Source organism: Emys orbicularis, chromosome 14, assembly GCF_028017835.1.
Source record: "Emys orbicularis isolate rEmyOrb1 chromosome 14, rEmyOrb1.hap1, whole genome shotgun sequence".
NCBI classification, from domain to species: domain Eukaryota; kingdom Metazoa; phylum Chordata; order Testudines; family Emydidae; genus Emys; species Emys orbicularis.
Window position 1 is genome coordinate 43,519,080 of NC_088696.1, and position 14,560 is coordinate 43,533,639.

General features: G+C 47.1%; 1 protein-coding gene across 1 annotated transcript in view; it reads right to left on the reverse strand.

Moving 5' to 3' along the window:
* The window catches only part of HYDIN (HYDIN axonemal central pair apparatus protein), a 383,856-nt gene that overhangs the window by 338,240 nt on the left and 31,056 nt on the right, over positions 1 to 14,560 (reverse strand). Inside the window, 1 exon segment of the mRNA XM_065416810.1 lies at positions 8,664 to 8,788. Coding sequence (XP_065272882.1) covers positions 8,664 to 8,788 — 125 coding nt within the window.

Below are 14,560 nucleotides of genomic sequence, written 5' to 3' on the forward strand. Positions count from 1 at the left end.
AACAAGTGGAACAGCCCCATCTAAAACAGCAGAAAAAACACTACTGTAACTAGCTCTAGAAATTAAAACTGTATGGACAGAAACATTAAAGAAATTAACTAGTGATTCAAAAGAGGTCACTGCTCAGAAATTAGACTATCCTAGCCCCTGTCACTGGTTCAGGTAACTACTGTAAATCTATCTGATATCAAAGGAATCAAGAATTGCATTACAATGAACAAAAAGACAGTTACTTTTTCCGTAACTGGTGTTCTTCGAGATATGTTGCTCATGTCTATTCCATGTGCACTCGCCATGTGCGCCGGTGCCGGAAGTTTTTCCCCTAGCAGTAACCGTAGGGGAGCGCCCCAGCGACCCCTGGAGTGGCACCTCCATGGTGCAGTATAAGGGGCGCTGCGCGCTCCCCCCACACTCAGTTCCTTCTTGCCTGACAACTCCAACAGAGGGGAAGGAGGGTGGGATGTGGAATAGACGTGAGCAACACATCTTGAAGAACACCAGTTACAGAAAAGGTAACTGTCTTTTCTTCTTCAAGTGATTGCTCATGTGTATTCCACAATGGGTGATTCCAAGCTATACCTGTTGGAGGTGGGTAGGAGTTCACAAACCCTTGGGATGGAGCACAGCCCTGCTGAACCCGGCATCATCCCTGGTCTGGGAGACGATCACATAATGCGAGGTGAACGTGTGAACTGAAGACCACATGGCAGCCCTACAAATATCCTGAATGGGGACGTGGGTCAAAAAGGCAGCCGACGAGGCCTGCGCCTGAGTCGAGTGTGCCTTCACAATTGGTGTCGGAAGGATTCCCGCCAGGTCATAACAAGAACGGATGCACGAGGTGATCCAGTTGGAGAGCTGCTGAGTGGAGATCGGCCGACCTTTCATGCGCTTGGCCGAGGCAATGAACAGTTGCGAGGACTTTCTGAACGGCTTAGTCCACTCCAGGTAGAAAGCCAGAGCCCGTCTCACATCCAGCGTGTGGAGGCGGCACTCCTCACTGGACGCATGGGGCTTAGCCATTCCATACCCCTAATCATTTTTGTGGCCCTTTTCTGAACCTTTTCCAATTCCAATATATCTTTTTTGAGATGGGGCGACCACATCTGCACACAGTATTCAAGGTGTGGGCGTACCATGGATTTATATAGAGGCAACATGATCTTTTCTGTCCTATTATCTAGCCCTTTCTTAATTATTCCCATCATTCTGTTTGCTTCTTTGACTGCCACTGCGCATTGAGTGGATGTTTTCAGAGAACTATCCACAATGACTCCAAGATCTTTTTCTTGAGTGGTAACAGCTAATTTAGACCCCATCATTTTATACGTATAGTTAGGATTATGCTTTCCAATGTGCATCACTTTGCATTTATCAACATTAAATTTCATCTGCCATTTTGTTGCCCAGTCACCCAGTTTTAAGAGATCCTTTTGTAGCTCTTCGCAGTCTGTGTGGGTCTTAGCTATCTTTAGTAATTTTGTATCAGAAGAACTACTTATCTAACTATTTACAACACTAAGAGAAAACCACTGGGTAACTAAGCGCTTGCCAAAGCAAGGAGACATTCCAGCACCGTCACTGGCAGTAAGAAAGAACTGAGGTGGGGGGAGCCGGCAGCGCCCCTTATACTGAGGTATACGCACACCACTCCAGAGGGTGCTAGAGCTGGTTCCCTACGGATACCACTGAGGGAAACACTTCCAGCACTGGTGCATGTGGCGAGCGCACACACCTACAATGGAATGGACATGAGCAAGCACTCAAAGAAGAACGCCCAGGTTACACCTTCAAGGCACATCTAAGCCCTTGAGCTTGTGCACACAAGATGATATTCTTTGAAGTTTCCTTAGTTTGGGTCCAAACAGAGGACAGAAATCAATCTGAATTTGTAGGAGGGCGAACATTTGATTGCAAGACCTCACGATGGGAGGGCCATTGCGGTATTTCCTTTCCAGGAGGACACTCCATGGCTGCAGTAACACAGGGTACAGCAGGATTCATCCAGCCTGGCAAAGGCTGCTATAAGCCTCGAATGCTGACAGTAACACTGGGCATTCTCTGAGACTCTGCTCTTTCAGCAGCCCTTGGAGCAATTCATCAAATAACTGATGCAGAGTAGCCCTTTTCTTATTCTGTGCACGTGGATCCATGAAGTAGCTGCCAACAGCCCAGGTCTGCTAATAACAGTGAACCAGGCTAAATTTGCCTTAATGGAGCATTAACGAAGGGACTGTCAGGTTTCTAGACGCTCCGCAAGACAAGTAGGGTGTAAATCTGCCAAATACCCAGACGGCGGCTAGCTCTACTCGGGAGCAATTCCAGCTAGACTAAGGGCATGGCTACACTTGCGGATGTAGAGCGCTGGGAGTTAAACCCGCCTTTGGAGAGCGCGGTAGGGAAAGCGCTGCAGTCTGTCCACACTGACAGCTGACAGCGCACTGGCGTGGCCACATTTGCAGCACTTGCAGCGGCATTGGGAGTGGTGCATTGTGGGCAGCTATCCCAGCATGCAAGTGACTGCAACATGCTTTTCAAATGGTGGGGGTGGGGTGGAGTGTGACAGGGAGTGTGTTGTGTGTATGTGGGGGGAGAGAGAGTGGGTTTTTGGGGGGCTGAGAATGTGTCAGCATGCTGTCTTGTAAGTTCAGCCCCCCCCCCCCCCACGCCTCTCTCTCACTCACTCACTCAAAGCAAACAGTAAAAGTTTGCTTTTTCCTCGGAGCTGATAAGCAGCCGGCTTCTCTGAAACGGAGCTTTGAAAGGGCATTTCCGCATTCCTGCAGCCGATTTCACAACAATGACAAGAGTGGCCACTTGACTTAAGGGGATTATGGGATGTTTCTGGAGGCCGATCAGAGCGCAGTAATGCAACACCCCGTTCACACTGGCGCCGCGGCGCTCCAGCGGGGGCGCAGCAAACGTTATTCCACTGGCCGAGGTGGAGAACCAGCAGCGCTGTAGCTGCGGAGTCAGAGCGCTCTACGTGACTTGCCAGTGTGGACGGGGAGTGAGCTAAGGCGCCCAGGGCTGCTTTATTGTGCTGTAACTCGCAAGTGTAGCCAAGGCCTTACATTGCAAACCTGAGTGAGCTGTGTGACACTACTCCCCATATTCTTCATAGAGATATTGTTATGATATGAATATGGCATAACTAAGATGTGTTTTATGCAAGATGGATCATGTGAGGTATCATTGGAAAGGTCATGATTTACTGGATATGATTATCCTATTTGTATGCATGTATCATTTCTGTATCTGAAGTTAGGAATATTGACTATGTAACAATTACAACTATGTTTACACTTGGGGAACACCCACCAGACAGTATGTAATCAGCCTAGATGGGCCAATAGGAAGGACAATAGGACTTTGAAGATGTTAATCTCCCACCTTCCTGAGAAGTTTCCTGGGATGCTACTTTGACACTGCAGGGTCATGTGATCATGTCACCTGGTACTGGATTCCATCTTGGACTTCTGGTATTTTTCCACTGAGGTGGGGGGGATCACATTGAGAGAGAGAATGGATTCCTGCCATATGTAAATCCTATTTATGGCAGGGAAGTGAAGTAATCAAGGTTCTTCTCCACTGCCTCCCTGCCCAAGAAGGAAGATTGCTGAAAACATCTGAAGAAACAAAGGAACTAAGCTGCGGGGGGGGGGGGGGGGGGGGCGGCGGGGGGAGAGCAGGGCAGGGGCTGAGCCCAGGCGAGAAAGGTCTAGCCTGTGAAAGGAATCCCTGAAGATTTAAGCTGCAAGCAGTGCAGTTTACCTTCAAGAAACTCTGCAACCTGCTTGAAACAACATTTAGAGTGAGAATTTGCTACTGTTAACCAGTTCTCAGTGGTGGCAGATGACAGAACAAGGAGCAATGGTCTCAAGTTGCAGTGGGGGAGGTCTAGGTTGGATATTAGGAAACACTATTTCACTAGGAGGGTGGTGAAGCACTGGAATGCGTTACCTAGGGAGGTGGTGGAGTCTCCTTCCTTGGAGGTTTTTAAGGCCCGACTTGACAAAGCCCTGGCTGGGATGATTTAGTTGGGAATTGGTCCTGCTTTGAGCAGGGGGTTGGACTAGATGACCTCCTGAGGTCCCTTCCAACCCTGATATTCTATGATTCTATGAGTTAATTTAGTGTATTAAGCTTAGTTTGCGTGTTTTGTTTTATTTGCTCAGTAATTTGCTTTGATCCGTTTGCTATCATTATAATCACTTAAAATTTATTCTTTGTAGTTAATAAACTTGTTTTATTTTCTTAAACCCAGTTTGTGCAATTCATAACTGGGGGGGAGGGTAAAAACCTGTGCATCTCTTCCCCCACACTGAGGGAGGGGGCGGATTTCATGAGCTTACGCTGTACAGTTTTCTGTGCAGCGCAAGACAAGACAATTTGGGATTTACTCTCCAAAGGGGGAGTGCACATGAGTGCTGGGCAATTTGCTAGCTGAGTCTTCCCCTGCAGAGCTGATTGCAGACTCTGTGTGGTTCTGCTGCTCGGTGTGTCCCTCCCTGTGTGTGCTGGAGGAGGCTGGAGAGCCTGGCTCAGGAAAACCGTGTAAGGGAGCCCAGGCTGGTGGAGCAGGCAGGCTCAGTGAAACCCCAGTACATCAGGCGGCACCCAGGAAGGGGGGTCCAACCCGTCACACTATGCATCACTCATGTACTTGGGAAAGCCACTTTCTGAAGATCTCCATTCAACAGGAGGCAGAACAGGACTGCAACTGATCTTTATTTAAAATAAAGGTTTTTGATCATGCCTTTCATCCTCAGAGCCAGCTCTCCTTTCAGCTTTGTTCTCTCCTACTTTTCACCATCACCATCTGATTCTGCCCCCATGGAAGTGAGCTGGAATTGGCTAAGGTTTCGCAGTGCTGCAATGCTGTCATAAGAAAATCCTCTGAGCAACTACTCCTTTCGTTGACAATAAAGTCATCTAAGTATATGGTATCTGTCAGGCTGTGAATGAGCTGAGTGAACCATATGGTCAGGACTTTTCTAATTAGCCACAAAGATTAATATATTGGCACTGGAAGCCCAAGAGATACTAGGACTAATAGTCAACAGTTCTGGTGCTGTCAGTACTGTGAGAAATTCCAGTGCTGCACAATGAATCTCTTGAATGTAGCAGCACCTATTAGCGCCAGCTCTGTGATTGAAACTGACCCCTCTGCACAAGGCCTATGCAACACTTACATCCCACTTAAGCCCCATTATAGAGAGCTAAAGTAGTATGTGCTCCTCATGCTAGGGGTCTGCACGGGGTAATTTAACCCTGGAGACATTATTTGTCCAGAGCAATATGCAGAAGCCTGAAATTTGTCCGTCAATGTCCAAGCCAGGAAGGATACTTTTGTAACTGTCCAACCAGCAGGCCAAATTCAGTGATGAATCCTGGTCACGTGCCACTTCAGGTACGTTGTGCATATGCTAAGAAAAAGTGAATATGCAAAACCCTTTCCAAAGCGGTACTACTGGACCCAGAGAATTCTCTCTGCTAGAGCAGTCTGCTGCTTACCATACAGGGTGATGAACTGGGATTTTCAGTGGCTCTTAAGGGGGGCTTAAACTGCTTTCACTTCAAATCCTGGAGTGGATTTTTCAAAGTGATTAAGGAGCACAAGTCCCACTGAAAGTCAACAGAAGAGGAAGCCCCACTGCTTGGAACATTTAAAAGACTAACGATTAGTTGCATTTCATGCCACAACTTTCAGTTGTATGTTGTAAGCTCTTTGGGGCAAGGACCTTTTCTTTGTATTTGTCTATGTGGCGAGTTAGCGTGGGGCAAGCCAGGCTGCGGATCTACCGTGTGCTAGCTTGCGGCACACTCACTGGCCACGTGGCCCCTGCTACTGTGCAGTAAAAGTTCCGTAGTGCACATTGATGTACAGCAGTCAGTGCACGTCAGGCTCTGGTGCGCTGTAGATTCACACCCTGGCTTGCCATGAACTAATTCACCATGTAGCAAGACCTGATTAATAGAACTTTTAACATTATTATGGTTATTTATAGTAGCATCCACTATGTTCTAAGTGCCTTCCAACTACTCAAGAATATCTCAAAGAGCTCACAATCTAATTAATACGTCTGGGCCAAATCTTGACTTCCTCCCACATGAGAAGCTCCACACTTGCTTGAGTGACACTAAGGACAGATTTGGCTCAACACTGGCAGATATTAAATAATGTAACAATAACATAACAGACGGTAGCCCCTCTCTAAATCACACTAACAACTGGCAGACCCAACGAGAATATAAGTTAGTGAGGAATTGAAGAAAAACAATAAAGCAAGGAAAATGCATCACAATGTACTGAAGTGCCATTTAGTCTTTATAGTTTGTATTTCACTAGAAAATGATCTGTTGTGCAGTTTTGTAAGAGAGACGTGCCTGCTTTTGGTTTGCGAGTTACGGGTGTATGACTCAGCGCAGTATACATTAGCAAGGGTCTGCTGTGTTAGGTTGTGTAATGGAATCTCGGCTGCTCTGTAATACACTTGCAATAAGCAGCTTTTGAGACTGATTAATAGCTGAAATGAAATTGAAGCATTTAATCAATCTCTGCAGTCATCTACTTCTTTTTATGCTACAAAGCAACAGAAATGATCCCTTAATTTTTCCCTTGTTCTTTATCTCTCTGTTGTTTTGCTTTAATGAATTTAGTGCTATTCAAAGGTGTCACAGGGATGGGGAGTGAAGTCCTGTATTTATCTACAGAACGTGCAGTGCAGGCTTCCCCCACATCACTCCTCGAATGTATTTCAACCCCAGTGAGGAAGGACCACCTCCTGGGGGAGTGAGACACTAGTTCTATCTATCTCTGTGGCCCGTCCACTCTTATCTCCTTTGTGGGGAGCAGCTGTTAGGGGTGCTGGAAGCCATTGAACCAAACTGTAAACCTCAATATAATGGAAACCACTTCAAGCCAGGGGGTGCAGCAGCACCCCCAGCACCCCTAGTTCCAGCATCTATGCCAGCTGTTGTGGGGGATCAGATTAGATGAAGGGGGTTTCTGTGCATTAAGAATCAGATTGAAAACCTCAGTCCTGGGCCTGATTCTGATCTCATTTATAAGTCAGGTGTTACCCCTATTGAAATCAAAGGGGTTACACCAATGTAGAAATGGTGTGTGGTTAGGCCTCATGGCACTTCCACTATTTCTCAAAATATCCAGGTAGTTTTATCATTAGCATCTTTGATACATAAGGATACAACTCCCCCCCTCTTTCCCCACAACCCAGATCTCCAACTCAGCTAGTTCTAATTTACACTGTGAAGGATCTGGTCCTTTGTTTTTTATCCTCTAGCTTCATTAAGGAAGCAGTGAAAATGGTGCACACATACAAATGAGGCATTTCAGTTGCTTTCCATCTGGAACTTTAATGCCTTTCTTTTAAAGGACAGTGTCATCAAAAGAAGAAAGTATAAGACTGAACAATTCTCAGTCAGGGTACCAGAAAATGCCAAATATTAAATAAAGGCATTAAGGCAGATAGCACTAGAAAGGTTAGTCTGAACACATCAAAGCTTCTTACCAATCCATATAGATTTGGGACAAATAGAACAATTTCTTACATTTCATGGTGTTAACCGCATTAATGGAGTTCAGGCTTCTCAGGACCAAGAATTAGGAATAAGGGACAGAAGATGACCTCTCCTTCAGACAAAGGTAAATGCACCAATGATTCTTTATTGATACTGAGATTTATTTGGTCAGCCAGCACAAATCCTCATTCCTTCTGGAACATGATGACCAGAAGGGTGTTAACTTGCCTCATCACACAAATCAAAGTAACTTGTAACACTTATTCTGCAACATGTTCTCCAGCTCAATGTTGGGCTGATTTACACAACTGACAAGCTTCTACTCCTGTCCTTCGCGGTTTCTTCCCTATCACACCAAACTTTGGGCCTGATCTTTTGAGGGGATGAGCACTTTCTTCAGCATGCTGAGGGACCTCAGCTTCTACATACTTCAAAACTGGTGTTGGTATGAGGGGCATCTGGGGGAAAACATGAGGAAGGGGTCCATGGAGGGTGGCATGGAAGGAGTCAAGGGAATGGGAAGGGGCACAACAAAGAACATGCAGAAGATGTGGGGATAAGGAGAGGAACAGGTAGCCAGTGTTTAAACTTATCACTTTTTTGGTTTAAAATGAAGGACTTAAAGATTTCAATGTAGATAAAAGCCCCCTTTTCTTTCCCACACCAACTACCCCCAAAGAATAAGTTACTAGAAGACTCCAAAATCCTATTTCCTATTCAAGGGATCCATTTCCATTAATCCCCTAGTCACCAACTATTTTGACCTTGACTTCGATTTGGATACAATCGAGCTGGTAAAGTTACATTTGGATGGGTGGGGGCAATAGCGAGTGATGAAGGATTACATCACTATGTAGCATGACAGAACCCCAGGCATGGACCAAGATCGCATTGTACTCAGCGCAGACAAATATGTACAGGCTGAATCCTTTGACTGTTCATTTCCAGGCACTTGAATGTTTCGAGGTCTGAAAAGGGGCAGTTTGTATAAAGCCATTTTAATATTATTTTGGGGCATTGGCTGGTCTCCACTGAAACACGCTACCAGCCTTAACTCTTTTTTAACCCCAGGTTTTTTATTGCAAATATATGGAGTACTTACACAGCACAGAACTCACCGGTGTCATAATGAACAATCAGGTCCTTGGAGTGATCACCTGTCTCCAGCGGCTGGAACTCTACCGTTAGCTGCATGGTCTCCCCTACACCCAGTGTCCCAATGCAGGGCTCTACAGAGAAAGGGCTGCAACACAATGAAAATGACACATCAGGCCTAAACTGGGATACACCCTTTGGTGGCTAGCAGACATGCAAACTGATTATTAGGCCTGGTTCTCCTTTGTTACACCTGTGTACATTAGGAGGCGCTTAAATCAGGGTTTGTAAGATCAGAATCTGGCTCATTGACCCCAACTTTCTGCAGAGATCTCACACCTCAAATTACTACTCCGATGTAATTGGTCTGTAATCAAATTAATTCCCCTCCCCCAGCCCCTTGTAATTTTCCATTTGTATGGGATGATTCTGTGATGGTCTACAGAGTTCTAGAATCAGGCCCACTGAGTCCCATTCTAGCAGCTACTAAAAAAAAAAGAGTCAGCAAGTGTAACCCACACACCTTCTGGGTGTGGTGTCCTGTCCCATCTAGTGGCACCAAGACCCCGTAGAGAGAGGAAGCGATTAAGTCTGCTCTACAGCTTTAACTAATAGCTAGTTGGCTTTTAGCTCATGTGGTAGAGACTCATGCATTTAGCTTCAGAGGTTCCCAGGTTCGATCCCACCCCCTGACGACTGGGGTCTATCAGCATAACAACTGGGGGCTCGTCCAGGATTTCCCCTGGGAAGTCTCTGAAGCTTAGGATATGTTTCCTCAGCTAGGGGAACTATGTAACCCACATGCCTTCTGGGTGTGGTGTTCTATCCCATGTAGTGGCAATGAGATAACTTAGAGCAGTGGTTCTCCAACTTTTGTACTGGTGACCCCTTTCACATAGCAAGCCTCTGAGTGCGACCCCCCTTATAAATGAAAACACTTTTTTATATATTTAACACCACTATAAATGCTGGAGGTAAAGCAGGGTTTGGGGTGGAGGCTGACAGCTCACGACTCGCCATGTAATAACCTTGCAACCTCAAGGCAGGGCCGGCTCTAGGATTTTTGCCGCCCAAAGCAAAAACAATTTTGGCCGCCCCCCCCCCCCCCCGTTTTTTAATTACCTCACCCCCGGCCCCGCCTCAACTCCGCCCCTTCCCCAAATCCCCAGCCCTGCCTCCTCCCCCCAGGCTCTCAAGCCTAGGAGGGAGGGGGAGAAGCAGCGCCCACGCCACGGCCGCTCGGGATCTCCCCCTCCCTCCCAGGTTTGAGAGCCTGGGAGGGAGGGGGAGACTCCGAGTGGCCGTGGCGCGGGCGCCGCTTCTCCCCCTCCCTCCCAGGCTCTCAAGTCTGGGAGGGAGGGGGAGCAGCGGCGCGCGCCGCGGCCGCTTGGGATCTCCCCCTCCCTCCCAGGTTTGAGAGCCTGGGAGGGAGGGGGAGACTCCGAGTGGCCGCGGCGCAGGCGCCGCTTCTCCCCCTCCCGCCCAGGCTCTCAAGTCTGGGAGGGAGGGGGAGCAGCGGCGCGCGCCGCGGCCGCTTGGGATCTCCCCCTCCCTCCCAGGCAGCAGCAGCGGAGGTCAGCTAGGGCGGCTGCGGCACATTTTTAGGGGCGGCATTCTGGCGCCGGCCATGCCGCCCCTAAAAATGTGCCGCCCCAAGCACCAGCTTGTGTTGCTGGTGCCTAGAGCCGGCCCTGCCTCAAGGGGTCCCAACCCCCAGTTTGAGACCCCCTAAGGGGTCCCGACTCCCAGTTTGAGAACCCCTGACTTAGAGAGAGCGAGAGAAAGAGCTTGAGTCTGCTCTCTAGCCTTAGCTAAGAGTCAGTTGGCTTTTAGCTCATGCAATAAAGGCACATGCACTAAACTCCAGAGGTCCCTGGTTCAATCCCACCTGCTAAAGACTGGGGTCTGTCGGTGTTATACAAGCACAATTGCACAACTTTTTTTTGAAGAACACAATAATCCTAACAGCAATTAACTCACATCAGAGACTAGACTGGCTTAAAAGCTGCTTTTTTATCTGAGGTTTTTCCAGCTGATCTTTTAGACTAAATATTTTCACAAAATGAAATAATTATTAATTATTTACTGAGTACTAGCAAGGAACCTTGCATTGCACAAGGCATAAATATCGGAGATAGTCCCTCTCCCAGAAAGTCTACAACCTAGAAGGCTGACACAAAGAAGAAAAGACTGCTAGGAGACCAGAGGAGGGAATGATTAATGGGGTTTTTAATCTATAGTTTTCATTTTTTCAATTTTAAAAATATCCTGTTTATATTTAAGAAGGATCATAACCTATTGGTATTTCAGTGACAGTTAATTCTAAGAAGTAAAGGACTTGAATCAATGCAGATGAAAACTGTAGCTAGAGTGGTATCTCCGCATGTAAATAAGTCAAACAAGAGAAGAGAATACTTCAATTACAACCTCAGCAATTGAGTCTCTAGGTAACTGAAGTGTCATTAACAGGAGGATTTCATTGTAAGTGAATTTAATGGGAGAGTCTCTATTTAAGCACAGGTGATGCAAGTTGTAATTCTGGATGGCAGGAATCAAGAGTTCAAGGGACACCATCATAGGACCTAACAACATCAGCCACACCATCAGGGGCTTGTTCACCTGCACATCTACCAATGCAATATACACCATCATGTTCCAGCAATGCCCCTTTGCCATGTACATTGGCCAAACCGGACAGTCTCTACGCAAAAGAATAAATGGATACAAATCAGACATCAAGAATTGCAACATTCAAAAACCAGTAGGAGAGCACGTCAATCTCCCTGGACACTCAATAACAGACTTAAAAGTGGCAATTCTTCAACAAAAAAACTTCAAAAACAGACTTCAATGAGAAACTGCAGAACTGGAATTAATTTGCAAACTGGACATGATCAAATTAGGCCTGAATAAAGACTGGGAGTGGATGGGTAACTACAAAAAGTTATTTTCCCTCTGCTGATACTCACACCTTCTTGTCAATGGGGCAATGTCCACCTTGATTGCATTGGCCTCATTAGCACTAAAAAAGTAATTTTCCTCTTTGTTGATATTCACCCCTTCTTGTCAACTGTTGAGAATAGGCCACTTCTACCTTAATTGAATTGGTCTCGTTAGCACTGACACCCCCCCCCACTTGATAAGGCAACTCCCATCTTTTCATGTGCTGTAATATATACACTGCTTACTGTATTTTTCACTCCATGCATCTGATGAAGTGGGTTTTAGCCCACGAAAGCTTATGCCCAAATAAATTTGCTAGTCTCTAAGGTGCCGCAAGGACGCCTCATTGTTTTTGCTGATACAGACATGGCTACCACTCTGAAACTTGCTAAGTGAGTTTGTAAAGAACATTGGCCATGCTTACTAGAAGTACTTGGACTGCTTAAGCTCTTTCCAATGTGTTAGAAGTCATTAAAAGAATCTGCTGTGCATTAATATTGACATAAAAACATGCTGATTTGAGACAGAACATAATAAGGGACTCCTGGTTGATCAAAGGGAAGTCTCAGCATCTTAATGTCTTGGAATCATTTTCTGGATAAGTCAGATGAAATACATTTCTGGGCAAGGACTGCCTGGTTTGTGGGGGGAGGGGCTTATGGCATCCATTGAAAGGACCAAGGTCTATTTGTTTTTAATATTTTGCTGGTAGTTAAGTTATCACCCTGAAAAGCACAATCTGGAGTGTCTCACTGCGGTTTTGAAATGCAATTCATATATAAAAACAAGGTGAACAGTTGGAGCATGGCACACGCTGAGTGTTATTGATAGGAACCCATGGACAGCTGATGAAATTGCTGGAGTTTTTGCTCATTAAGGATAAGTAGCTCCAATTAAGGGCCATTAGTCAGTGAGAGCTTTGCCACTGACTTCAATGGGAGAAGGACTGGAGCTTGCAGTTATGTCTGCACTGCAGTTGAGAGTGAGCCTCATAGCCAGATAGACAGACTCCCACTAGGAGGGCTTGAGCTAGTGCACTTAGAAATAGCAGCGTGGATGTTGTAACAACTCGCGCTCTCAAGCCCCCAGGCCTCCGCTCAGGACAGCCCAAGTCTGCACTGGAGCCACAACAGGTGATGCAAGTTGTAATTCTGGATGGCAGGAATCAAGAGTTCAAGGGACACCATCATAGGACCTAACAACATCAGCCACACCATCAGGGGCTTGTTCACCTGCACATCTACTAATGCAATATACACCATCATGTTCCAGCAATGCCCCTTTGCCATGTACATTGGCCAAACCGGACAGTCTCTACGCAAAAGAATAAATGGATACAAATCAGACATCAAGAATTGCAACATTCAAAAACCAGTAGGAGAGCACAGCCCCTAGATACCCCCCTGCCCACACACAGCCCCTAGCTACCTCCTGCCCGCACACAGCCCCTAACTACCTCCTCCCAGCACCCTGAGCTACCCCCCTGCCCACACACAGCCCCTAGATACCCCCTGCCCGCACACAGCCCCTAACTACCTCCTCCCAGCACCCTGAGCTACCCCCCTGCCCGCACACAGCCCCTAGATACCCCCTGCCCGCACACAGCCCCTAACTACCTCCTCCCAGCACCCTGAGCTACCCCCCTGCCCACACACAGCCCCTAGATACCCCCTGCCCGCACACAGCCCCTACCTCCTCCCAGCACCCTGAGCTACCCCCCTGCCCACACACAGCCCCTAGATACCTCCTCCCAGCACCCTGAGCTACCCCCCTGCCCACACAGCCCCTAGCTACCTCCTGCCCGCACACAGCCCCTAACTACCTCCTCCCTACACCCTGAGTTACCCCCTGCCCACACACAGCCCCTAGATACCCCCTGCCTGCACACAGCCCCTAGCTACCCCCTCTCCGTGCACCCTGAGCGGTTTTCAAACTTTCTGAACTGAGTCCTGCCCCTTGAGTTATATTTTTTGGTTGCATCTCGGATTAGGGTGCAGCTGCTGGTATGGAGGCTTGTATGCTGAACAGTTAGGGCATGTCTCTGCATACTCGAATTTCCTCAACTCCATCGCTGGCATATCCACAGTGTATAGATTAAAAAGTATCAGGGCCAGGATGAAGCCCTGAGGGATGCCCGAGTTAAGAGTTCTTGGTCTACTGATCTGGCCATTACAGTGTACCTTAAAGCGGTGGTCCCCGGTCATCGCTGCCAAGAGACAGATCATTCGCCGGCAGTGAATGACGCAGGAGATCTTGAGGAGGAGGCCCTGTCTCCAGACAGTGTCGTATGCCGAGGACAAATTGTTAGGAGTATTAGTGCCAATGTAGGATCTAGGCCTGTAAGTTTTGCCTGAGATAGTATTTTGAGTTCTCCTTGCCTGTTTGGTTTTGGATATATATACATTTTTACTAATATGTGTGAACAAGGGGATTTTACTAAAACCAAAGAGATACTGTAAATGTTGCTTTTGCCTAAACCAGATGGGTTTGTTAGTATAATGGAAATAGATATGAGCAGTTAAAGTGTTACTGGGCATGCTGGGAATGTAATATATGAGCGCACACTTGAAGACTGCCTCAACTCCTTATCTCAAGGCAAGGTCAAGCAACCAGTTGGGAGGGGCAAAAGGGGTTGGGGGGGGAAGTAAAACACTAAAAGACCAGAGAAATGCTTGCCCCTGACTGAAGTACAACCTCACTCCTTACCCCTCCCATGGGGTACAAAAGGGGTGGGAAGGAAGACCCTAGCCGGATGACCCCCAAAACGGAATATGACCGTAAGTTGTAAGAGGTGGGACTGTGGGCATGCATTTCAGGTATAATTATGCCTGCTGAGGAGGGGGAAGTGGGAACACTGGGAAACAGGGCTCTGCGGCGTCGAGTTATGGTATACATATGCCTGCTGGAAATTAACCCCAATAAACTTTGCATTGCTTGCACTTCGGACTTCTGGTCTGCTTTCCGTCTGCGTGACAAG